At 37.6% G+C, this 26,607-nt stretch overlaps 1 protein-coding gene across 1 annotated transcript in view; it reads right to left on the reverse strand.

Moving 5' to 3' along the window:
• PRKN (parkin RBR E3 ubiquitin protein ligase) overlaps positions 1 to 26,607 on the reverse strand; it is an 807,172-nt gene that overhangs the window by 104,640 nt on the left and 675,925 nt on the right. The window contains exon 9 of the mRNA XM_076333958.1: positions 13,611 to 13,760. Coding sequence (XP_076190073.1) covers positions 13,611 to 13,760 — 150 coding nt within the window. The remainder of the gene's footprint in view (positions 1 to 13,610; positions 13,761 to 26,607) is intronic.

The raw sequence follows: 26,607 nt of genomic DNA on the forward strand, positions 1-26,607 counted from the left end.
CTCTCTAGGCATTTATTCTCCCGTAACATACAGCTGCTTGTACTTATCTAAGTATAGAAACTTTACATTTATCCTTGCTGAATTGCTATCAAGCTCCAAACTGTTTGCTGCCCCCCAGCTACATATTCTATGCAAATTTAATAACCTTACACTATAATCATTCATCAAGGCATCAGAGAAAATATTAAAACCTGTCAACCTCAGGACAGATTTGAAACATCCCTCCACTTTGATTGTGAAATGATGATAAATAATCTATACACAGTTTTCCAACCAATTACGTATCCACCTAATGAAATTATCATCTAATCTTGTATTTCTGGTTTGCCTATGGGAATTTCATATGAAACAATGTGAGGAGCTTTAATGGATTCAATATAGATGACATCATCTACTTCTCTCCTACCCACAAGTCCTGTTACTCTGGCATAATAAAGTTAGATTGATGTGATAAACTCTTGTTACATCCATGCTTCCAGAGTCTTTCTTGTTTTGTCTTCTAGGTGATTACCAGTAGTTTGATTATTTACTACAGTTTTCCCTCAGGAATTCAAGTTAAACCTAATGGTCTATAATTTGCTGGTTCCCTTTTTTCCTCTTCTTAGAGGACTTAGACACAGACTTCATGTTTTTGCCTTTTTCAAAATCTTCCCTACCCATATTCTTAGAAGTGACCATTAACGTTCTGGATTTTCTTCAGCCATTCCCACAGGAAAAACTTCATCAGGCTCAGCTGAAAACACGTCTCTATCCTGTCCTTTCCCCACTACAGCTGGTATTTTTAATTCTGTTTCACTGGTTTTAGCTCTGCTAACCATCTGAGCAAGTTTGACCTTTTAAATTAAGATTGAAACAGAACAAGTAAACACTTTTGCCTTCTTGGAGCTGTTTAATGATACATTTTCCTCTCCTGCGAGAAGCCAACCAACAGCTTCCTTGAGCTTTCATGTTGCTATTTCTACTACTTCTTTATGGAAATCTTTCTGAATGTTCTTTGTCAGACTTTATATTAGAAGTATTTTATTTCATGTCTTGCACTTTCTGACTTTGACCCTGTGTGTTTTCTGTTTTTCTATCTGTTCCTAGTGATACAACCTACTTAATTTTTTATGCACTTTCTTACTCTTCAGGTCATAAAAACGGTTGTTGTTCAAGCAAGTTGGTCTTTCTTTACCCTTCCTAGTCCTCCTTTACACTGAGATAATTTACCATCGTGCCCTTAATATGATTTCTTTACTGAATTGTCAGCTCCCTTTTTCTGGTTAGAACTGATTTCTTATCAGTTGCCCAAGTTTGCTTATTGCTACTTTCCAGAAGTCACTGTTTTCCTCTTGCTTCACTTGCAGAAGTATGTTTTGTTTGATTGATTTTTTGTTTGCTTTTGTCTAGGGGACTTATTCTAAAAAAATCCATCTCTAAAAGAATCAAACTTTTTTTATTTCAGGAGTTGACCACTGGCCATCCATATGAAAGGATTTAAGTACTGTTTTTTTCTGAAACATAATGAAGAAGAACATGTTTGAATTACACAGATAACATTTTTGCAATCGCAAAACATTTGCAATGTTATTAGGGCAATTTATTTCTGCCATGTGTCATCTCTTCAGCAGGAATACTCTGCATGGGTTAAACGTTTTTTAATGCAGTTTTGAATAGTTAGATGTCGCACTGAAAATAAAGATTGAACTGTTCATTCTCTGTTGACTGAAATCATGTAAGAGATCTTTTGCTAATAATTAATGTCACATCCCACTGGGACAAACACTATTTGCATGGCTTATAATAAAAACAATTCAAAAACACTAATGTGTTTCCCTGAACAGTGAAAGCTTGTGATGCATATTATGAAAACACCACTGGTGAGAACCACAGCAGCATATAAAAGCTATTATTGTATTGTACATTTATTGCTAAGTTTATTTCCTCTTTGATTTATTTAACTCACCAATTACCAGTTGTTTTCAGTCCTCTGATAGGAGGATATGGTGAGCTACTAGCTCAGAGCAATGCTACTGTTTGGCAGCCACGTTTTTTTCCATCTCCAAATCTGAAACACTTTCCTGAATAACTATAGGCAATTACTTCATGCCCAGAAAAAGCTTCCTGTCGGTGTAAAGGACTTTAAAATATGATAACTGTAGATACTTGAAAACACAAAATTAGGTAGGTTCTAACCAATGTACATTCGCATAAAAATTCTGCAAGGACCAGGAACTCATGCACACTATCACGGTCATGTGGCTGGGCTGTTCTTTGTACGTTTTGTACATTTTACATTTAAAGCTTTTATCTACTTAATAGCCCACTCACTCTGTACACACTTGTAGTCCCCCCACCGCACGTATACTCTAATCTACACTTTTACTTCTTTATGCCCGGCCCACCCACCAAAGGATTTACTAAATCACAGGTTTTCCTATAGAATACGCATTTTCAGACTCTGCTAGGGATCTCTGGAGAAACCCCCACTTTACTAGCTGTTATTCTCCATCTCCACCTGCTCACTAGGGGCCAAGCAAGCAACCAGAGGTGCGGTACTGCCTCTGAGAGTCACGGCTTTCAGGAGAGGAGGCAAGTTAATGTTCCTCTTGTCTCCTTCCAGGCTGTTCCCACAAAATGCAGGAGCAGTTTCTCACTCTTCAAGTCAAGAGAGAGAGTGAAGATATTGGTGCTCCTGCGAGAGTTTTGAATACTCAGTAAGATCCCACCAGGTCTTCTCAGACCTCACCTTAAGGCTGCTTCTTTGTTGCCCTTATTTTCCTATTTACTCCTCCATCTCCAGTGGGGATCTTGTGGATTTCAGTTTTGATCTCCTGGCGTTTTTTAAGATTTTAGTTTTCTGATTTAGGCCAAATCTCACTGAAAGACTACGCCACCAACAGGCATATTCAACTAATTAATTTTTTTTTTCAGAATGACGCTGCTCAATAAGATTTTGACATAAGCATCCTTACCATTAAGATTAAGAAAATTCAAAAAGCATATTTAAGAGACATACAAGAAGTTCCCTAAACAAAATAAGGAAATAAAATTTACATTCATTCTCATTTGAAGGGAAAAGTAAGTAGAAAACAAAGACTTGTCAAGCTTGCTTTATATATGATAATGTTGTAGAACATGCCCCATGCCTATTTTTTATTTGCAGATTATATTTAATATTAAGCACCGGCTTTAGATTGGTGGCCTAAAAGTCAATCTTTTTTAATATAACCATTTCAGGTGTGCATAAGAGACTTATCATTGTCATTACTTGGTATTACATATGTGAGCATTTTCACTGGCATAAAGAGAAAATGACAGAGAGAAGTACAAAACACAATACCGCTATTTGATATTTCTGAATGGAAACAGCGCCCAGCTTAACCAGCCTATTTTGCTGCTCACTTAGTCTGAACAAGTGAGCCACCAGTACCTTTAAACCTTACTCTTTATCTCTTCACTTATGTCTTTTAAGGGTCAGTGGAATAGATTTTCTACCATGGTAGTGATTGTCACCCAATTTAACGTGAGAGCTTTTGGAAAAACAAAATATAATTGAGTGGTATGAATGATTTAATTTTTGAGAAATACAGGGATAAAATGGAGTTAACTGAGACTTGGTTATCCACCCATGATTTTCTGCCCTTAGTCAAGGCCTCCATTCATAGATATATTATATTATCCTTATCAGAATTTTCCCTTTTCTTCTCCCTCATGATGTTTTTATGAGCACATACTGCATTCTGGTTTTCTATTATTTCCCACTGAATTCCAGTTGGTCATTGTTCTCCAAATATATGTCCTTGCTTTTCATTAAGAATATTATTCGTTTACTGTCTAAGGGATGTCTTTTATTTAATTCGGTCATTAAATTTTTATTTTATTTTATTTTTTTTATTCCCTCTATTACAACTTAGTGACCTTAATACCATTGTTAAGGTTGAGATGCAACTTCTATTCTAAACTCACTTTCACAAGCTTATAACTTTCCCCAGATATTCTCTTTCAGGCTGAGGGGGTTTTATGCTTATGCTTTGTTAGAAGTGGATTTTTGTTTGAAGCTTCATAAGCATCATCTATTTGTTTTGAGTTATCCAATATGAAAAGATAGCAGCTTTGCAGCAATCAAGACAGTTTTCAGATGCTTTTTTTGGACTCTGATAATTGAAAATCAGCTTTGTTTCAGCACTTCAAAATCAGCTTTGATTGTGGAACGGTGGCTTTGCTATCTCTTTGAAATAACTCTGTTCCACTTAATATTATTTTTAAAAGCTGTTTATTTTCTGTAAGAAAATTACATTTAGTTATATTTTAAATCTTTTAAATGCCATTTTCCTCCCACTCTTCAAGGAGCATAGCCCAACCAGATGCATTACAGAGTGCCCAGTCAATCTGGGTTCTATACAGTATATGAAAATAATGCAACATGAAAAATGAACAATGAAAAATAAACATTTCTCCTGTACTGGTGAAAAGACAAGCAGTCTTCGCTTCATTGCACAGACATACTGTTTTAATTACAAAAAGGTGTCTGAAAAAGCTTTTGCTTAAAGGTCCAGTAAGAAATCCTATATAACTGTAAGCCCAAGAGGAGCACTGGGAAGCTGTAGACAACTTCTTGTTTGTCTTCGCAGAAAAGCTGTTCTTCAGTACCCCCATTTTTAATTGGGGTACTCCTTTTATTTAAAAAAAAGTGTCATTACTTGTAAGTTCCAAACAGACACAAACTGCTGCTGTCCATATTTGTACTTACAGAGAATAGACTTAGACCCCAAATCTCTATTGCACTTTTTCACTCTGACATCCAGTGACGTGAAGACTACAAGTGCCACAAAAGCTGTAGAAAGCAATGTTTTTTTTGGATCCATGTGAGCCGCTCACTTTATGAGCCTTGTGATTTACTTCTGAGTTGGGCTACGGGCCAGAATTATACCAGACACATAATGAGGACATTTTTTCTTTAGCATTCAGAACTTTGATTTTTTTTCCCTGGCTAAGCTACAAATGCCGGTCAATAGATTCATTCTAATCTAAGATCTTATTGTTCTGGTCCTACCTTTTTACTCCATCATTTTTCATTGATTAAGCAGCTCTTGCATTTTACAATAATGCAATAATACAATCCAAAGTGCCTCAGGAGGCCTTCATATGAAACTTCACATGAAAGGCAATAAATAAGCTTACTTTGATTCATATTTATTTTCCTTTTCATTTATGTGATTTTCTGCATTCAGCCTGTATTTCTCTTTCCTGTTCAAATACAGAAAGTTTTTAGAAGATTGCACAAATAAGCCTCTTACACAATTAGAATCCTGCCCTCGGTGGCTGCCATTCTCAAGCAGCACATCCTCTGCTGATTGCATTATTGTTCCCCCTCCAGTGACTCAGTGATAGAACCATTTATTCATACCAAATCTTCCATTAATCCCTAGTTATGCTAATTTACAAATTTATTTGTATTCATCTTATCGATTATAAAACTGCAGTCAGTATACAAACTGTATAAGCAGGAAAGCTCGGGCACCTCTTGTGGTCCGGGACAAGCTGTTATAACCAGGATTTTTTAATCCATTAGCTGAAGAAAATACAGGTTGGTTTAAAATGGCTACACTTTTCCATCATGTGCAAAGTGTTTCTCTGTATCATAAAAGGGAGAATAATCTTACCCTGTATGTAAGTGGAATATGAAGTCAGAAGACAGAGCTCAGTTTCCCATACATGCAGAATTAACTGGAGATTCCTATAAACAGTTTATTTCTCCTTCTCTCCTATTGTTGTACTCCATGCCTTTCCTGAGGGGCCACATGATAAAACACTGTCCCCTGACTGTCAGACATATTTCTAGGCACTTTGTTGAAGAGGAGACGAGTAGTAAGAAAAACGTAGTTCCACGTCCTCTCCAGTCACAAACTTCCATTATATTTAAGGCTTGACAGAATTATGAGTTCATCTAATATAATCTCCTGAGCATCATAAGCCATTAAATATCACCCAGATACTGCTTCATGGAGCCCAATTATTTTAATTAGACAAGAGCACTTCAGTCGTCAAGAGACTAAACCGTAGTGTGCCACAGGCATAGACCAAAATAGACAAAGATGTCATCAAAGCCTGAGGCTCTTGCAATAACAAAGAATTTCTAGGTGAGAAATGCCCCCAAAATTCCTGGAGATAGTATGTAGCTCATTCACCAACTTTGGCACAGTATGTCAAGTCCCTGCCAATGAGACCTGAGAGAAAATTTTTAACTCCTTCAAATTTGGTGATCAGTTTAATCCTGACCTGACCATCAGAGTATGACATACTCAATGGGTACCTAAGGAAAGGTTGACCACAGTCAACCGAGAAGGTACTTTTTTGGAGCTGTTTTTCCAAGTCTATGTGCTAAAATCAATTTATGGTAAGCTGTGGATATTTTAAATTGTGCACATTTTTGCATTTCATCTACTGTAAAATGTTGTTCTTCTCTTTCCACAGGTGAAGAAATTTGAAGTCCAGGTAGCTTCAGCTCTGGAATCTGAATATTGAATGAGTGACAAAATTGAGTGTGTCGTATCTCTAATATGAAAATCCCTAGCACCCTTCTAGGGGACTGTTTGATCTAGCAGTTTACAGGGACTAAGATTTAGTTGATAAATCCTAAAATCAACTACCAATGTGATTTTAAAACCAACTCCTATTTTATCTCAGCCCTCAATTTAAAATGGGTCTCACATGCTTGCAATTTTAGCTCATTCCTATTTCAGACAAATTGGCAAAAATGGGACCATTTATCTTCTGCAAAACACTGGTTTACAAATCCCAGCCTGAGCTGGTTTACATTCATAGAGACCAGTTTTATCCTCTCTAGTTCCTAGGTCTGTGTGTCCAGTTTTGACTTATCTTTACAAGCAAGAACTTGATTTTATCCTAGTTTTCTCTAATACAATTTCCCTGACTCAAATACAGCGTTATTCTGCTATCTGTGTTCTCATGCTAGATTACAGAGACCAGCAGCCTCCATCCCTTTATCAGGTAACTACCTCTTTTCTCTACCTCCTTGCTCCTTCTTTCTCAGACCACATATGACAGATTCTAAATGGTGAACTACTAGGTAGGCCACAGAAAGATAAATCAAGCCAAAACACTGAAGGAACTGCACATTCAAAATAAAACTTGCAATGTGCATGTACAACAGCCATTTTCCAGAGGCCTGCATGATACAGAAATCAGGGAAAAGCTATACCCTATATAAATCAAGGGATACAGAATTTGATCACATAATATGGGACATCCCATAATATTCTGGACATGTAGCAGACAAAACTAATGAAGTTACAATTCTAGCTCAGTTAGAGCTGAAGAGACTCACATGTTGTTTTCCAACATTATTTTACCAGCTAGTTCTCCGTGATTTGGGAGGTAAAGGGAAAAGCAGTTATTCTTCTAGCTATTGAACCAAGCACAAGTAATTGATTTGTTCTCCTTATAAAAATATTTGTTTTGCTTTTGCTAGACCTATGAACTAATGTCATCCATGTTATTAATAATGGAAACATTCTCTAGATTGTTTTATCCACTCACTGCTGACAGCTGAGTTTCATATCAGTCACAAGATCAATGAATTGCAGCACTGCAAGATATGGGCAATGGAAATAATGCACCTTGACAGCAATACATAGCTTGTTAATTGTACAGTGCTATTCTGGGGTAAACGTTTTATTAAAACATCAACGTTTTGCTACATCTTAAAAAAGCCCCATGTTTTTACAGTTCGTTTTAAACCACATAAAACATTACCAGAAAAAACCTACAAATCCAAAAAGAACTTTGGTCAGCCTGAGAAAGTCTGTCATATTTTAGCAATGAAACAACTTGCTTAGCTACTGAAGCATAATGTGTCAACAAGATGGAATTCCACTTTCTAAAGGCCAGAGTGCCCACTCAATAGAAGAAAGCAATACATGATTACTGCTTAGAGCTTGTGGCGCAATGCTAGCAACTCAGCATTTAGCAATAATAGAAAATGTCTGTCTCATTTTCATTCCCCTTGAAACCCCCCCCCCCATACAATATTATGAAACACTCCTGCTGTGAGTTGGTTTCTTAATCTCAGCAATATCTTCAGCTATTACCTTATCCATGGTAATACCTTTCTGGTGAATTTTCTTAAAAGCAAAAATTTAATTACATATGGAACAAGGACAGATACCTGAAATGTAATAACAAAGAGTAACCCTTCAATTTTACTACGGGTACTAGATAGCAGCTATCTCCTATTTCCATTTTAGTGTTTCGCAAATGACATAAAAGTCTCAAGGTCTTTTCATTTCTGAATTATTCCTCTGTTTTTCAAAACCTTGGAGCTTCTTATTTCTGCTCCTGCTTCAACATTCATTCCCATTTTAAAACTGAGACAAAAATTCAGGTCATTGTGCACACAGCCCTTCTTCACCCATAACCTTTTATTCATCTGATTATAGAATTAAAAAGATTTTTTTTCAGTGCAAATATCTTCAAATGTTGTCTTGAATTACCACTACTCATCTTGACTATCTTGAAGTATTTTAAAAGGTGCATATTTTCTCTTTACATACATTCAAGACTTTCCTGGTACTGCTAATGAAGAAGCAAAGCACGTTTTGAACCAAACGTTTATACCTACATCTCTTTGAAAATAAAGTCTTTTAGGTTAGTCAGACTTTCAAACATTTTGATCAGGCAATATATATGGAATAATGTGCCAAAACCAGACACAAGAGGGATAGAAATTGCACAAAGAAAGTACATGCTGATCATGACAATACATTGCATTAGAGCTGAACTTTACAACAACAGACTTATAACTGCCAGATGTGGAAACTGCTTTTCACTTCTAGACTGGGGTACTCTTACAAACTATTATGCACTTTCATATATATGAAATAGTTCTGAACCAGTATTTGCGAGCTAATTCAGGTCCCAGAGGGAGCATAAGTGCACTCACATAGCACTCCAACAGAGATATAAACCCCTAAAATAAACAACCCCACTCCAGAAGTTTAGAAGGACACACTCAACTAACAAAATCATCATTTGAATTATCAAAATTGAGTGAATAGGAGCTTGTTGCTTGGAATTTTTATAATTTAGATTTGTCTCCTCCAAACTAAGTATTTTTTCCAATTATTCAGGGTTTGCTTATATGCATATTGTTGTGCTTAACAAAGACATCACTGAAGATGAAACATGCATGCTAGGAAATGCATGTACAGAAGATAATGAACCACAAAAAAGAGCTTTGCAAACAACAGGAATGTGTATTGCACTTCTCATGTACCTATTTTAGAGTGTTCTCTATTTTATTAAGCTTTCTGAAAAGGCAGACAATTATTAATTCTACAAATATACTGCAATTGCTTTTGACATGTGCTTCTTTAGTCATGGAAGAAGAATGCAAGAAGAAATCAATGGGAAAAAATTGCTGGGAAGAGTGAAATTGCCTTAGGGATTTTGGTCTATGTAATACAATGGCCTAGGAATTCTATTTATAAGGAAGACACGGTATTTATATCTATTGATTTTTCAGGGACCTCTTGCAGTCTGCAGCCTTAAAATTTCACCTGTCCTAGAAGGGAACACATCTTTTGTGAAATCTTGATGTTCTTCAATGTCATTATGCTTACAGAACAGGAAATATGGTGTAAAAGAGGTGAAATAACCCCAAATTTTGTGCTCCCTTTGCAAGGCTATAAAACTTCCTTTATCATTGCACATTTCATACACTAAGGTTGAGTACTCAGTTGCGAACTGGAGTTTCACATTAGGGGATTCGAATGAAGGGCGAGAAAAACATCAATTATGACAGCTTGTTCCTAAGACCATTTAAATTGTCGCCCAGACCTTAAGATAGTTTAGAGTGGTCTCAGGACCTCCATGAACCTGGCTATAGCTTCCAGAGTCAGGTCTCCTAGCAAGGGATTATCAAACCACAGAGTATCTCTGGAAATACATTCTTCTTCTTGTTTATATAGACTATGCTAGGAATGAATAAACTCAAAGGGAAAAGACTGACAGAGGCTCTATCTCCACTATCCCCGATCTCCCACCTAACCCCATTCCAAGGGATAGGTCAACTGATATTGCATGCTGCAAAATGTTTATATGGTTGTGGAGCAAGGGCTGGGATGCAATCACACATTAGTCAGTTATCATCCCACTGAAAGATATTGACAGTGGACGTTTTGCAAGACAGATGAGCTGTATGTGTATCAACCAAGGCATACTTTTTAATAAACAAGCAGTATAGTCCCTTTTGAAGCTCCATTCTAACCTGCTTTTAACTCCAAACTTTTCTTTAATATGTAGGAAATAATATGCCAGTATAATACAAAACAAGACAAAAATGTTTTATTCATAGAGCTTTTGTATGCCTTGATTACCACAGATTTTCCTGTACCCAGGCCAGCTGGTACAATATGTACTGTCTTCTATGTTTTGTTGCTGTTTTCTCATATTAAATATGTCAAAGCAATAAAAGTTAGTAACATAGGTCTGATGCATAGTAATGAAGGTAGAACAACAGTGTATAATGGTAATATCTTGGTAAATCAATTAATATGTTTATGGCTAATGATAAAAAATATGAAAGATTAGGCAAGAGGTCAGTCAGTGGTACCACAACATGGCTTTGGCTGAGGATTATTCATAATCATTAAAAAGATAGCTGCATGCTACTTTTCAAGTCAAAATAAATCCCTCTTCTTGTCCTACTTTGCCTGAAAGCCTGAATAGATAGCAGTGCCTGACTGCAGAGGGTACATATGGGGATGCTTAAATTTAAACCTCTCTCCTCACCTTTTTGGTATAGTTCTGTCTAGCAGGCTGTTTCTGGGCCCCACATACTGCTGTTTCCAAATCTCCTGAGACAAAGCAAAATCCACCATCTTTAACTTTCCCAAAGGCCCTTTTAACAAATTAAGAGCACTGCCTTGGAGACTCACATTTAGCTTTGACACTGATAGCAATGACTTTGCAAAAAGAGATTCTAGTTCCTCTTTTCACATACCAGAGAAAGAAACTGAGGAAGGCAAAATGTCTGTGTCCTAGCCTGGCTCAGTTACCTGTTCACTTTTTCAATGCTCTTTCAGATTTGGTTGGAGTCTTTACATGCTTGGGACTGCCTCACACAGTTTTCTCTCTGAATAATGGAATATTTATTTTGCTTCAGTCTCTGGTGGCCAGCTTATTCTCTGGTTTCTTCTGCCTCTCCTTTTCTAAAACGGCTGCTGAAAACCCTTTTCATTTACTGTCTCAACTTTCTCTTGAAAACCTATCCCTCCTCCCTCCCTTGATCCATCTCATCAGTTAATCAAAATCCTCATCTACTTGATAGCTGTTAGCTACCCTTATACCGCAATTCAGATCTGAACAATCATTTTTTTCTGTGCAGTAGACAACTATTTCTCTACAAGGGCTTTTGGGTGAATAACAGACCATTGCTGTAACTTCTGCTGTTAGCAATGTTATCAACTCTGAACTTTACCCAAAGACAGCGGTTCAAATACCCCAAAAGAGACTCTACATATCTAAAGTACAGCTTAAAGGATGACACACATATTCATAGAGAATCTCCAGATTCACGTTGCCTTCCTTATTTTTTTGCTTACCAGCTTCAACAAGGAATGTGTCTCTAACCTAAGCTGTACAGATAAGTATTGCAAGGCATCTTTTGCTACCTTTATTTGGATGGACAAAAGGGATGTTCTTCATCTTGGGCCTTTCTCTGAGCTTGTAAATCATTGCATACACTTGTGAGGGAACCCAGAGCTCTGAAGTGGATGTTCCTGGATTCCATAAAGAAGAGTGGAAGGCCTTGACACTAAAAAAGACCAGGTTTTGTCTGGGAAAAAACCCACCATAGTTTAACTTTCTGAACAGAAAACACTCAAAGTGACTACAGAAAACAGAGTAGAAATAAATAGCTTTCCTAACTGTCTTGGTGTCCTTGCAGGCGGATCCTTACCTTCAGCCAGCTTTCTCACCGGCAGCTGACTTCAGCGCTAGGACCCTCACCACAGGAAATCTTCTGTGACAAATCTTCCTTGAGGTTATCATTTGTCAGGGTGCAAAGAAAGATTCAAAACACATGTTTTCACCCTGCTCCATTATAGATTCTGAAGGAAGGGCCTTAATGTTACCAAAATTTGGCTTACAGACCAGCCTCTTGCTTCTCATTTCAGCCTCAGTGAATTGTACCCCTTAATGTTCAAGACATCACATAATCCAAAACAAAGGGTGAGGTTAAACTCAAGGCTGCAGATCTGGTCACTAGCAAGCACAGCACAGAGTCCATAAAAGGAAACAGAGCAGTTTGCTAAACCAGGCAATACATCAATCCTTTATGCTACGTACACTTTATTTACAGGGCATTTGAAGATTCAGAATGATGATGAATGAAGCTGCAAAACACAGTTTGATTTTCATCACTTCAAGGCAGAGAGCAGAGTAAAAATTATTTGTGATTTTATCTTTTTTAACCAAGTCCTAATAGTTAATCCAGAGGCATTTCTTTTTGTTTACTCAGTCTTGTTTCTTATTACTTTCCCACCTTCTGCTTTATTTTATAGCCCTATGTCTGCTCACTGAGTCTGGGGAGTACTCTGTTTTACATGCACTGCTGCATGGACAGATAGGAAGTTTTACCAAGGTCGACAGATGCTAACCTACTCACAGAAGACAAGTTGCTGCAACTTCCTAGTTTGGCAAACAATTATTCTTCCACGGTATCAGTTTGGGCAACATCAAAACTGCAATAAAATGTGCATTTTCCACAAGAAAGACAACAGCAAGAGCATGATAATATTTTATAAATATAGATATTTTCTCTTCTCTCATAGCCTGCATGGAATTCGGTAATAATATCAACCATGGAAAGAGTCACTTAGTACAAACATCAGTTAGACACCCTGACCTAACATTTAATAGGTTGTTTTATATAGAGATTTCTCTCTACATATTTCTGCTTCCCCCAAAGCTTGATTCTTGTAAGGTACCTGTTATTTCCACTGCCAAAAAAATCACTGATCCATATGATTTGACCTCTTAGCAAAAACGTTTTCAAGTGTCATCTGTTTTTGTTTTCCAGAAATCCATTAATTGTGCATTCCCTCTGCTTAAAAGCAATTTTTATGAGAAAACAAAAATATTTCTGTATTTCTTTTCATCATGTATCTTAAAATGCATAAGCAATGCCACTGCAGTATCACAGACTGGTCACTCTCCTTTTTCTATGACTTGTAAAGTTGGTGTTAATAGTAATGAATGGTTTGCTCAAGATCCTGTTCGTTTTTGCTGAGTGCTAGGAGAAGAAAGTCAAAGCGCATTTGGATTGTCATTTGCACAGTTCAATTTCTTACTGTAACTACTCAGCAACTTCTTAAACCAAATAAAGCAAAGAATTCTGGAATGGACATAGTCTACATGATGAAGTCATCATTCCTAAGCCATGGTGCTATATTTAAATTGTATATTGAGCTACCGTATCCCACTCTGGTATGAAGGGCAATTCAGAGTCAGTGATGGAAAAAGAAAAAAACATTTCCCCCCTTATTCTAACATTGTACAATATCCATTGTTTCCCTCACCGCTAGTAGGAAAATGTATGTTCTTACCCCACAGCCTATTCCATTGACTGGTTCACATACAATTTTCCTCACTCCTGGTTCAGGAAGCAAACCCGCTCCGCAGCCGGGAGTTGGACACAGCACTCCTCCCATCTGCAGCACGCACTCCTCGGCCCCATAGCGCTGATAGCGGTTGTACTACAATACAATAGACTGGTGTTAGACTTCCAATGGCACACAACCCTGCCCCCCCCAAGCTTTGAGCTTGAATCAATCCCACATAATCAAGTCAACCGTCCTAATGTCTCACATGCTAAGTTCAGGTTATTTGTCAAAAGTCTAAAACTTTGCAGTGTCGTTAAATGGGGTGTCACTCCGCTCCAACTCCAGCTGCATCATTTTCTGACTTGCAGTTATCATTTGCACCACCAGAAAATTGTGTGGGATATTAAAATCAAGAAAACAGCAGACTGTTTCTGTAAGTAACCTCAAGAACTCTTACATTGCTATAGAAAATTATTGTAAACATCATAAATATATAGTCCAACAACAGATACTGATAAATGCTGTATACAGATTGAAAAGAAACCCACAAAAAACCCCAAGGATCTATAAGTAGAAGTACAGTATAAAGTTTTAGAGCCAAAGGGTTGTAAAAATTGCCCAGCCAACTTTATTTTCAAAATAAATGTCATGAAATTGATTGACAAAATAATTCTCTCATATACATTTATTTCAATGTTAGGTGTAGTTTTTTCCCAGGGTCTCCCAGAAAATTGTCTTAGTTTTTGCAGTTTTCATCTAGTTCCATCCCGATAGCCTAAAAGGATATGGAAATGCCTCCATTTTAATGATGGAGGCACTGACACAGAGCCATATTAAATAACATGCTCACTGTATCCTCACTGACAAAAATGCCCACTCTAAAATGACTGATGCGATTGCAGTAACGTTCCTTGGTCTAACTTACCCTGCTTTCAGACGGAGATAAGCTAAGCAAGCACAAATCATGCTGCGTACATGTAAATCACGTCCACTCTAGAGTTCTGTGTTGGTGCAGTTCCCCACTAGTGGCTATATAACCTTTGTAAACCAGGCTTCAGATTCGCCTATAAATCTGGTCTACTGTAGAGTGAAATAAATGAAAGCAGTTGGTCCTAACAGGCCCAAAGAAAACAGGAAAACCCAAAAGGCCAAAGAAGAAGGGAGTAGTATGAATTTTCTGCACAAGCAGAATGACTTTATGGTGTGCTAAAGGAACAAAACAGAGCTTTATATTACAGCACTCACAACTGTATTTAGTGCTTCATAAACTTTTCTCTGCCCATGAAAATCCTGTTCCCTTTTTTTGGGGGAGATAACAAACAAAAAATTCTCTCCCCAACCTGCACCCCTCTCCAAAGAAATCCCACAAGGAAAACTGAAGCAATAGGACCAAAGCCTCATATACAAAGGATACAAAGAAGAATTTTAAATTACAGACAGGGGCTCCACTGCATATTTTCTGTGTACGTTTAAGAAGATTCTTCTGCAAATGTTGCCATAACATGTCATGTTACATTGGCTTTCTAAAAATAGTATGCGACTTCTTAAAATACTCTAATATATAGACATAAAAGTGTTGCATCCCAGGAAAAAAAAAAAGTTTACCAAACTGAAAGTATCGACCTTTGTCAATTTAAAAAAAAAAAATCCAAGCAAACTCCCTCTCAAAAGAAAAACAAAATCCAAACGGAAAGAAAGCCTTCAAAATAACACTGAGTGTATGAACGGCAGCCAGAAATCCTGAATTAAGGATCTTGGATCTGGAAGATACCAGTATTTTGAGAAATGTACAAGACATGTCTGCAAAGTCTCCTTGAATGAGGGGGCTCAACAAGTCAACTGGTGTTTTTCTATGTTTTTGTTATGCTCGAACCTAGAGTAATGACATAAATATTTCATGTTGGACTCTATCAATTTTCAGTAAAGTTTGTGATCCTTGCACTAAATACATGCTGAGCGCTCTGAGTTATTCTGCTGGCCTTGAACAGAAATACAGGTAACCACAGCTGCAAAACTCTCTGCTGACCTAATTTTTCTTCAGGGCAGAGACTGGACCTAAAGGTGAGGATGGCGAATGTCTTACCCCGTTAAGAGGAAACATTGTGCTGGATGTAGGATTGTTAGCAGATTCTCATTACAGAGGCAAACACCAGTGACACTGTAGCTGAAATTCTGTCAGCATTTCCATTATAAATTCTCAGCTGAAAGAAAGGATATGCTTTCCATAAGTCATTAACTTAGCATAAAAGGGCATGGAGAGATTCCTCCTGTCTCCTCTCCTTTTTTTTTTTTTTTTGATACATGAAAATGTATGATAGGTAAGATGAGAATCAATCTGTCTTGTTAAAGAAAGTTACGAAAGGAAATGTCCAGTCCACCTACTGGCAAGGTGGACAAAGCTGTTGTAGTCTGTCCAACAAATTTGACATTTTATAGTGGTTCAGCACAGGACTCATGCCAAATCAGTACAGCACTCTCATCAGTGATTGTCACACTATAAAAGCCAAACAAATGATCAATTTGAAGACAGGAAAGATCCTACTAAATGCGTTTGCACATCTTGACATCTAGTTGCCAGCCTGTTTTCTACCTTCAAAGTCCAGATACATTTATAAGATGTCACTTTCCAATTTCTTTTTCCTTGTGCCTGTACACTAGCTCACTTAAAACCCAGCAACCAACTAAAACATGTAGTAGCAGAACATATACACGTTTGCTGCCATAACACAGTCATACATAACATATGCGGATTTATATGCTGTATTCTGTGGCCTGAAACAAAACAACCCACTTTACATTAAGGGTGCATTTATAAAAGGCTTGTAAAGGACCAAAACACTTATTCATGAATTATTAATTAACTATTTGCATATAGTGACAGATTATATCTATTAGAGGCCTTTTCTTCTATATACCACAGCCATACATATCACATAGTACTGATGCAATCAACATGCTTAAAGCAAGTCAATTTTCAAAAGCCCTTAAATGTCTTTGGACCCTGTGATGCATTTTTGATCACATGTCTGGATGAGATATTTAAGGATATTCCCGCAGACAACTACCACTGGTTTACTTTGCCTCTTATTCTCAACTGGAGATTTAAAGTAGGATTCATTTTAGTTTGGATTTCCGCAGTGATGACGCCTACAGTTGCACTGGTTGTTTAAACTTCTTTTATAATTAACAGGAGAATTAGAATGCAATTAATCTTTTCTCTCTTAGATTTGTACATTAGCATGAAAAGAACTGAGCCCTGGAGTGCCCTGTTTTATTACCTATAAAGAGAGATCAGACAATTTGCTAGATATTGACACCTGAAATTAGGTGACTCCCATAACAGGTGCTTCAGTTCCAATAATTCTCCTCCTAAATCACCCGGCCTAAGCTATGTTTGAAACCAAGGTTTAGGTACCAAAATAGCTTAGACTGTGAACCACCTCACACAATTTTAGCTCTTCAAAAATTAAACATCTAACCTAAACGACTCATATAGGCTCCAAATATATTGAATGAGAAGAAACAAGATCCCAAGTAGGGAATTTATCCTGACTTACATGCGATATCTAAGATAGGCAGGATGAGTCACCCTGTGGAAGTGCTATAGTTGAAGCTGAGAAAACTAACTTAGGTTAGACATCTAACACGTAAAGAGCTGTCATTAAAAGGTGAACTTAACTCTTCTGTATGTTCAAAATATTTCACAAGATCTATTACTCAATTACCGTCAATGTGCCTCCTATTTAGAGATGCACTCATCATGTGTAAAACAGTTCTGCATGCTACAAGGAGGAAAAATATCTCCAATTATTTTTAGGAAAAACCTCTTACGAAGTTTAATATATGGGGAACTTAACTGAACTGCCATCCATGGCACCTGATTTCAATTCCTGTCAGCAGCACAGCCTTCCTGTGGTTTTCACATAAGTCACTTAATCTATGCTTCTCATCAGTTCCCCGTTTGTAAAGAGGGAGAATGGTACGTGCTGATTTCACTGTAGTGTTAAGAGGCAAAATCCATTAATAGTCATGAGGACATCAAATACTATGGTAATGGGGGCATAAAATTACACAGAAATCACCAGCCATCTACTGCTGCTAGAAATCAGCTTTTGAGCAAAGCATGTCAGGCATTTATACGCTACTGTAATAAGGTCCTCAGAAATACAGGTAGGTAAATAGTTGCCAGATTCACCATGGAACCATATATTTCAATGCTTATTTGAAAAGAAAAAGGCTTAAAAATATGATTTACTCCAAACCACTAGTGCTAAGACAGCTAAAGGTATAAGAATAAGGTAGTCATAAAATATTCTGATTTTTTTTTCTCTGACAACTGCATCCTGTCATGAACTTCAGTTTGTGAATTGTCCCAGTCAACCCAAATCTATACTTTTCATGGAACAAAATTTTGAGTGGATAAAATTCCCAGCTCTACTTATTTCAACCATATCATGAAGTTCTTTCATGCAATCTTTGCTCATAAAGACTTGTCAGGGCCTTTAGAAATGGTTTTTATAAATGATTATAAATTATAGTATGACATAAGACACGGAGGCTGGATAATTGTAACCATTTATTCCCTGCTCCTCACTTTCCCGATTGGGATGGTTTCCCTTGAGTCTTAGAATGGTACCGGGTTTTCAACCAGTGGAAATTCAATCATTTGATGTTGTAAATCAAGGGTGGTAATATAAATGAAATCATTGGACTGACACAGCAATAAAACAGGTTTAACTTCGGACTGCAGTCTTTTCAGCTACTTTGAGATTCAGATAATAAGACAAAACTGAAATGCACCTGGATGCACAAAACTGTGAACACAGCGATTCCTTGTCATGTTATTTAATTTGCAAGTTATGCTTTAATATCATAGAATCATAGAATGGTTTGGGTTGGAAGGGACCTTAAAAAATCATCTATTCCCTGCCACAGCACATGTGCCTTGTGCTATTTTAATTTTGCTTTTACACTTTGGGCACAGTTTTCTTTATTTTCCCTTTTTTCCTCACACCTAAAAGCATCTGCTCAGTAGCAGCCTCGCAGGGAACTTTGAACAAAAGTTTAACAGTAGATGTAAAGCCAAAATTTCTAATCTCTGAAACGTAATTTGATTACTTGTTTCTTTTAACTGCATGTAATGGTCTCAGAGGAAAGAAAATCTACTTTCTGGAGTCAGATTGTTTTTACTGCTTCTATAAATCAAATAACCATCTGTGTGTTTCAAAATTAGATTGTGGAGGCTATTAGTCCATAATGTAGACTAAGCACTTTATTTATATGTATTATACACATACAAAAAAAAAAAGAATTAGTTCCATAATATAATTAGGCAACTTAAAGTACAAAACCCTTAGTACTCATTGGACTAGTAAAAATAATTACAAAAGTGTAAGTGTAAATACAGATTAAAAAGAGATGGACTGACATGGCTTTCCATGGAGCATGCTTACTTTATTTTTCCTGAATCACTGGGCTCCTCTGCTCGCCAGTGGTAGGATGGGAAGAGCAAGTTCAGAGCATCAGCTCCTCCTTGTTCTCACAGGAGTACCACAAAGGAGACCAGAAAGAGAACCACCTTCTAGAGGGCTGGAATTTGCCTGACTTTGGAGAGTCATGGAAAATTGGGTAAGGCAGTCTCAAGAAAATACTTAGTGTCGTGGTTTAACTTCAGTCGGCAACTAAGCACCACGCAGCCGCTCGCTCACTCCCCCCCACCCGGTGGGATGGGGGAGAGAATTGGAAGAGCACAAGTTAGAAAAACTCGTGGGTTGAGATAAAAACAGTTTAATAATTGAAATAAAATGATAATAATAATAATATGATAATAATAATAATAATACACAAAGCAAGTGATGCACAGTACAATTGCTCACCACCCACCGACCGATGCCCAGCCAGTCCCCGAGCAGCGGCCCCCCCGGCCAGCTTTCCCCAGTTTATGTACTGAGCATGATGTCACATGGTATGGAATGTCCCTTTGGCCAGTTTGGCTGTGCCCCCTCCCAGCTTCTTGTGCATCTTCAGCCTTCTCAGTCGGTAGAACATGGGAAGCTGAAAAGTCCTTGGCTAGTGTAAGCACTGCCTAGCAACAACTAAAACATCGGTGCGTTATCAACTTTGTTCTCATCCTAAATCCAAAACACTGTACCAGCTACTAGAAAAGAAATTAACTCTATCCCTGCCGAAACCAGGACACTTAGATAAGAAACCCCTGACAGGACCAATGCAACAAAATTCATGGATGAAATCAAACTGGAGTAGAGAGGAGGAAAGAAAGGAAAGACTGCAGTTTGCAGAATGATATGAAAGAAAGCACAAGGTGAGGGTATGAAAATAGAAAATAATACTGAGAAGAGAGGACACTGGAGCAGGTTGCATTGGAAATCAAACCGAATATATGAGAGGTAATATGATGCAATGAAGAAAGTGGACTAAGTACAGTGTATGGCTTAGCACCGTATTTACAAACTACTGGAAGTTTGTGATCTTCCAGTAGGTATTTTGGGATCAGTCTGAATAGACTGAATGCTGGAAAGAAACATTCTGTGCTTTCCGACCCTTGTGGAGCTCAAATCCACATTCCTTTCTCCATTCAAGTAACAACCACCAAGGCTGTAACTAATGCAAGGAAATCTTTTCAGTTGATGCTGTTGCAAGTTGTGCAACTGAGGTTCACTGAAGTAGATACTGGCTCCCAGGAATTCCACTTCCCAGGTCACAAGAGTGAATATATGCATATTCCATGAAAGCAGATCAAAGTCATCCAAGGGATGGAAGAAGTCCCATCTTCTACATCCATCTGAGACCCTGAACACTGGGGTTCAAATCCTCTCTCTGAATTTAGTAAAAGCTGGGTGGAAGATAATTCCTCTATTTTAAGAAGCACTCAAGTTTTTCATTGATAGTTGTTACAGACAAGTAAACAAATGGAAATCTGGGTTCTACACAAAATGACATTTTTTGGTTTTGACAGGAAAAGAATATCCTTTAAATTAGTTTTGAGCACAAGTACTTTCTCCTTTCTTTCTCCCCATTTTTTATGTCAGCTGTTGAACCAAAAATAAATTACTTTTACTTGTCTAATGCGCAGACAAGAAGTTAAAAAAGGAGTAAGAAAGTAGAGATGCCCTGCCTATGGCAAGAACTCAATGAGAATAAAGTTCTGATAATCCAGGAGAGACAAAGCTGAGGAACTCACATGGATTCCAAATACCTCTGAAGTCAGGGAAGAAGGTGGTTAGGAGACATTCAAAGCAGATATAGCACAGGAAGAAAAGACAGGCACATCACTGGTCATAGGAAATTCAAAGAGTGTAAAGTTTGTTGTGTAGTTCCAGCTATAAAAACAAGGTGGTGTAAAGAGGATCAGGAGTTAAATGCAGTAGCTCAGTTTTAGAGAGAGAGTGATGGGATGGTGATGACAAATCCGAAAGGTGAGCCAAATGAGATGGACAGAAATCAGATATTAGACAGAAAAGTGGAAGAAACTGAGATGCGTATAGGTATCACTCACATTGAGTAGTAGCTGAAGCCAGGGGCTGAGTGGGAAGGCACAGAGCTGTAAGGAAGTATACTCGTAAAGATACAGATTTGAGAATACTAACAAAATAGCTTTGGTTTAGTAATTATGAACTGGAGAAATTATTCATTGAAAATTTATTCTTTTTTTTTAACTGCATGTGAATTATCAAGGGGTAACTTACATTTTTTCCAAGTGTAGTTATCAAAAAATCTTGACCCACAAATACTTCCGAAGCCTATTTGACAGTTTCCTGCACTAAACTCAGCTGATTAATTAGAATTGTCACATGACATTACTTTTGCCTGAATGGGTAAATATATATCAATTAGTTGAAGACTGACTCTACATTAATATTCTGTGGCATATACCTAAAAAAAAAATTCCTCTAGCAAGTATTGCAAGGAAAAAAAAAATCAAAAGGACTTTCTCCTTGCCACACACATGTATTGTATACAAATTGCTTCAAAACCTCCATTAATGTTAAATTATTTCTGTCCACACTGTGTTCTTTTAATACTAATTTCCATATCTCCTAAAGTTACAGCTCACAGCAAAACCTAGCACAAGCCCACACCACCTTTGAACAGCATGGGGATGTGCATCTTCAGATTTTCAAAAGAGGGTATTCCTTTGCATAAGTTTTCCCCAACTGGCAAGGACATGTGGGAAAAAAAAAAAAAGACTGTCCCCATTCAGGCTTGCTCAGATTCCAGGGATATAAATGCCCACAACATTTCTAAAAAAAAGTGAGCAGTGATATGAGTTGCAGTAGCAGCTGATAGGAGAGATCTGTTAAAACTGATCATTCCCCTGTCAAAATATCAAGAAACTGGCCAATACATTCTGCAAAGTTGTCAGAGCAGATGATGTAGCAGAGAAGTGCAGCTATACATTACTTAGCAGCTTCTTTTCCTGCCACTAGCATGTCATCTGCTTCATCTGTGCTGTGACCTGTTGGGGGCACTGAGGTATAGCAGCAGATTGCTCTCGCATTATTTGTTTTCCCTTCCAGCCTTCAGATGTAGCTGCTATTTTATTCATGAATCACAATATTCCATTTAAACAATTAAACAAGATTTTTTAAATCACTTTGGGGAGAAGAGGGAAGTTTCTCGAAGAGCCATTAGGGAGACTCCATAACAGTTCACTGCAAGTCATCTTGCTGTGTTGGTATATTATAGTGTTTAGGTCTGAATTAAAGTGTTCTCTCTGCTGTCTCTGGCACTGGCTTGTTGAATTACCTGCCTTCCACCGTACTTGGACAGAGCCCATATTTAGTGCATCTTTAACATATTTTTGTAAGCAGCTTGTACTATCACCACTTGTAGAACCATTTGCATTTACTTGCAGAGACAGCCAGCCTGACAGGGCAAATGGCTACTGCAGGAGACTAATTTTCTTATATTGTGCTATTTTTCAACAGCTCCCCAGTTAATAAATCTTTCATCCCAATCCTCAGTGTATCTCAGGTAGCTACAAAGTGAAGCAGTTAGCCAGCAGGTTGGACTGCATCCATTATGCTAGGGGAAAATGGTGGATTATGAACAGTGAGATCAAATTGCAAGAAAAAGCTCAATAGAGCTAAGGACAGTTAGAAAGCTTCAGATTTTACCCTTCCTGGGGCTGCATGTCCAGAAGACTCTCTTTGCCTTGTACAGACCTTTGTGCACTGGGAGAGTCTGTGAAAAGGAGGTCCAAAACAAACCAGTCAAAGCTGCTTTTGGAGACTTTTCTAGGTCAGACTCTCTGGCACCTTCTCAAAGGGTCAAGTATCAAGTGGGGTAGCAATCTGCTGCTAAATGTAGTTGTGTTGCATATTAAACCAACTACCCTGGAAGCCGGTTTTATGTTGTAAGTTAGGTATCCACAATGCATATCATGTACCAGGGAAGCGTGTACTCTTCTATTGTACCACACAGACTATGATTACCTCTTTCCATAAAGTCTAAAAACAATTCCCTTTTTAAAAACTATCTTGTTGCCACCAACTAAACCTTAAAAGATAGACTTTCCAGCTATAATGAATGTCCCATAATGTACATTCCTGAGGGAATAGAAGACATGGGAGTTTTACATGTCCAGGAGACTACCGAGAAGTTTGACTATTTGGACAACTGTTTTATTATTACAGAACTCCTTTTAGGAAATATTAAATTAATCAGCAACTCTTTGTGCTTCAAGTTAAACACAAAACCTTTTTTTCTCAGCATTAGTTTTCCTTCAATGCTTACATTTAGATAAAGAAACATTTTATTTGGATAGACAGGCAGACAGGCAGACACATGTTTTCGAGTGGTTTGATCCTGCAAGCTGCTCAAAACCTTTCTCTCTTAATTACATCAACAAAAATTATATATGGTCAGTATTTACAGAAAAGAAATACTCAATGAACACAAGGTAGAGACCAGGGTTTTGTATTAGGAACAGTTGCTTGATTTTAATTTACTGAAATTTGGTTGATTAAGGTAAGAGAATTGAAGAAGCAGAGTTCTCTAAGGCATTGGTCTTACTGCCACCTGGTATTTTGATTAAGTATCTAGAGTGATACAAAATTAACATGCCATATATTAAGAGGATGAAAACTTAGCTACCTGGCATGTCTAAAATATAATTGTAAATGGGCAATCATTATTAAGCAGGTGTGTTTCCTAAAAGGTCCCGAAGGTATTGATTCTTGGCCTTATGCCACCTAAAATTTTTATCAATGGCTTTGAAGAAAACCAAGAACATAGAACATCAGTGATAAAGCTTGTAACAATTTGAGAAGAGGAAGTAATGAATATGTAACATGGATGGTTAAGTTCATGCTACAGGGGTATCTGAACTGTTGGTAAACTGGGTTTAAGCAAACAACTTTTCAGCACAGTCACATGTAAAGTTATTTTTCTAGGAACAAACTATTACCCACGACTGCAGAATGGGATTTCTGTCTGGGAAGCAGTATGATGGACCGTGAGCTGAATCTCAACTGTGTTCATCCACGTCCAAAAGCACTAAGGCATCTCTTAGATGAATAAATAGAATTGTCTAGAAGGGAAATTATATTCTTTATTGGGCAGCCACTGGTTTAACTGGAACACACAAGTTCCAGTGGGAATGTCCACTTCAAACTGAAAGGTTCCTTCCTTCTGTCTGAAACATACTTAGCTGACAGTCTGACTGACAGACTCCCTTTTGCTGTATAAGCAATTTTTTTAGTCCTGTTTCAGAGGTACGGTGGCTTTTTCTGAGTTGCATTCATAGGTTGAAGTCATTTTTTATTATGATGATCACCTATTGCCTTGTGACAGGCCAAAGGGAATTGGAAATGTAAATGATCTGGACACTGAGGAATGGGAGATGCAATGTAGGGAGCATACTGGTGCTGGTAGAGTGGTGGAAAGAAAAGAGGCTGGGAATTTTTTGTCTTTCACTACTGAGAGGTATAATAGGATCTAATGTCTGCAAGTGATTTGTAAACAAAGAATGGATGTTTTTCTAGGCAATATACTCCAGTTTAAACAAGAATTAATCTAAGAAGGTCATGTAATGTGTATTCTAAAGGAGATCAGAACAGATTATCACAATAGTCCATTCTGCTTTTATAATCTGGCCTTAAATACATAAGCATTTTAAAAATAAATCAAGATTGGATATGAAGCCGTAACATGCCCCTATTATTCTTGAACTGTTGCTTGGAGTGGAAGAAAATATATATTGGTTGATAATACTGAAATTGTAAGCAGTCTGAATAAAACAGTTTTATAATTATTTATGATTTTTTTTCTATCTAGTATGCACGATAACAGAAAAAGACACACTTTAGATCTTTTTAAAAAGCAAATATATAACTAAATAAATATAAGAAATAATTAGCTAGTCATGTGAATAAGGACTTTGCCTGAAATTCCTTCCTTTCTTCATTTAGATGTATTTTAATTTTTTTTACCTTGGTTTTGCACCAACTTCTCCTTAACTGTCAAAGTGTGTGCTAACTTCATGCAAGAGCTACTGTGGTTGTCAGTAGACTCATGATAACAATGCTTTTGTAGGGACAGAATATAATTGCAATGTTCTTTACACTTGTATGGGCTTATGGAGTAATTCAAGCCTCATGGCAATGTTCACTACTTGCAAAGACATTGGTTAAGACTGTAATGATAACCACTGTATCCAAATAACCTGTCAGTATAGCCAGTTTCAGAGAGAGGCAAATGTTTATAGGTCAGACCCATTCTGCAAAACAACTTTCCATCTGCACAGTTTTATGCTCCTAATGCATGATGACAAAAATTTCTCATCTGTTTAGGTGTATTCAACACAAAGATGAGTAATTTCATTATGAAAGTCCGAAAGACTACCAAAAATATTCCAAGTGGCAAAAATAATGCATTTATTTGATTAGCAAGGCTTTCCTCATCAAACTCCTCTACTCTCTTCAAGAATTCTCTTATTATTGGACAGAAATTAATTATCTTTTCTTTTGTGGTTCCTCATGGTTTACATCGTCCCACTTCTGAAGTTTGTATATGACCATATAATTTAATACTCTCTTAGTGCAAAGTTGTAAGTGTAGGTGAGTGGAACAAAGAAAGTATTAGGATTATATAAACAATCTTAAATCTGACATTTCCTAATGTCTGAATTCTTCATTTGCACTCTTAACTCTTTTAGCCTTCATTTTTATGTCTACCACTTCCTTTTCTAAAAAGCAAACAGAAAAAAAAAGAAAGCCCATCAATCAAATTATATTTCTCTGTCAGTGGTCATTAGCAAGGCTGAGGTCTACAACTCCATCCTCAGAGCTCTGCTAGTGGAGCTATCAAAGTCTGTCTGGTTCAGCCCTCTCCCTCATACTCACAGTCTCTTGGTTTAGCTGTTCCCCACTTCTCCTTTAAATCTCTCCCTTTGTCCCACTTCTACTCTGCTTACCTTCACCTCCTCGTGCAGCTCGTTGAGTACGGATCTTACTTTATTTACCAGTCTTTTTAGCAAGTTTCCATATTTGGTCATTCCCTTCCAGCCCTTGGTCCCAGCTCCTTGTCAGACCCTTATTGTGCCATTCTGGTTTCTACTCCTACCCTCTTTCACCAGCCAGTCCCATCCCTCCAGTGTCCCCATGCTTCATCTCACTCTGCCCTCCATTTGTCAGCTGGCTCTAACCAGTCTCTTGGCCCCATCAATCCTGCCATCATTTCTTTTATTTCCTCTTCCTAAGTCTTCAATCTCACCAGATTCCTGCTTCCAGTATCTCCTTTGGCCTAGTCCGTTTTCTGTCTTTTTTTCCACTCCTGTCAGACAAACCCTCCCACACTTCCCTTCATGCTGTCTTCTTGCTGAAGAAAAGCTGAGTCCCTGAGGAATCTGGCTTTTGACTTTCTACAACAACTGAAGTCGGGCACTGGTGGAGGAAAACTGGAAGTCTAGAAAAGGTACCAGGAGCCCTAACTGTAATAGAAAAGGGGAGAGTGACAGGGAAAGGAGAAGCAACAGGGT

This window comes from Aptenodytes patagonicus, chromosome 3 (genome assembly GCF_965638725.1).
Source record: "Aptenodytes patagonicus chromosome 3, bAptPat1.pri.cur, whole genome shotgun sequence".
Lineage (NCBI taxonomy): Eukaryota > Metazoa > Chordata > Aves > Sphenisciformes > Spheniscidae > Aptenodytes > Aptenodytes patagonicus.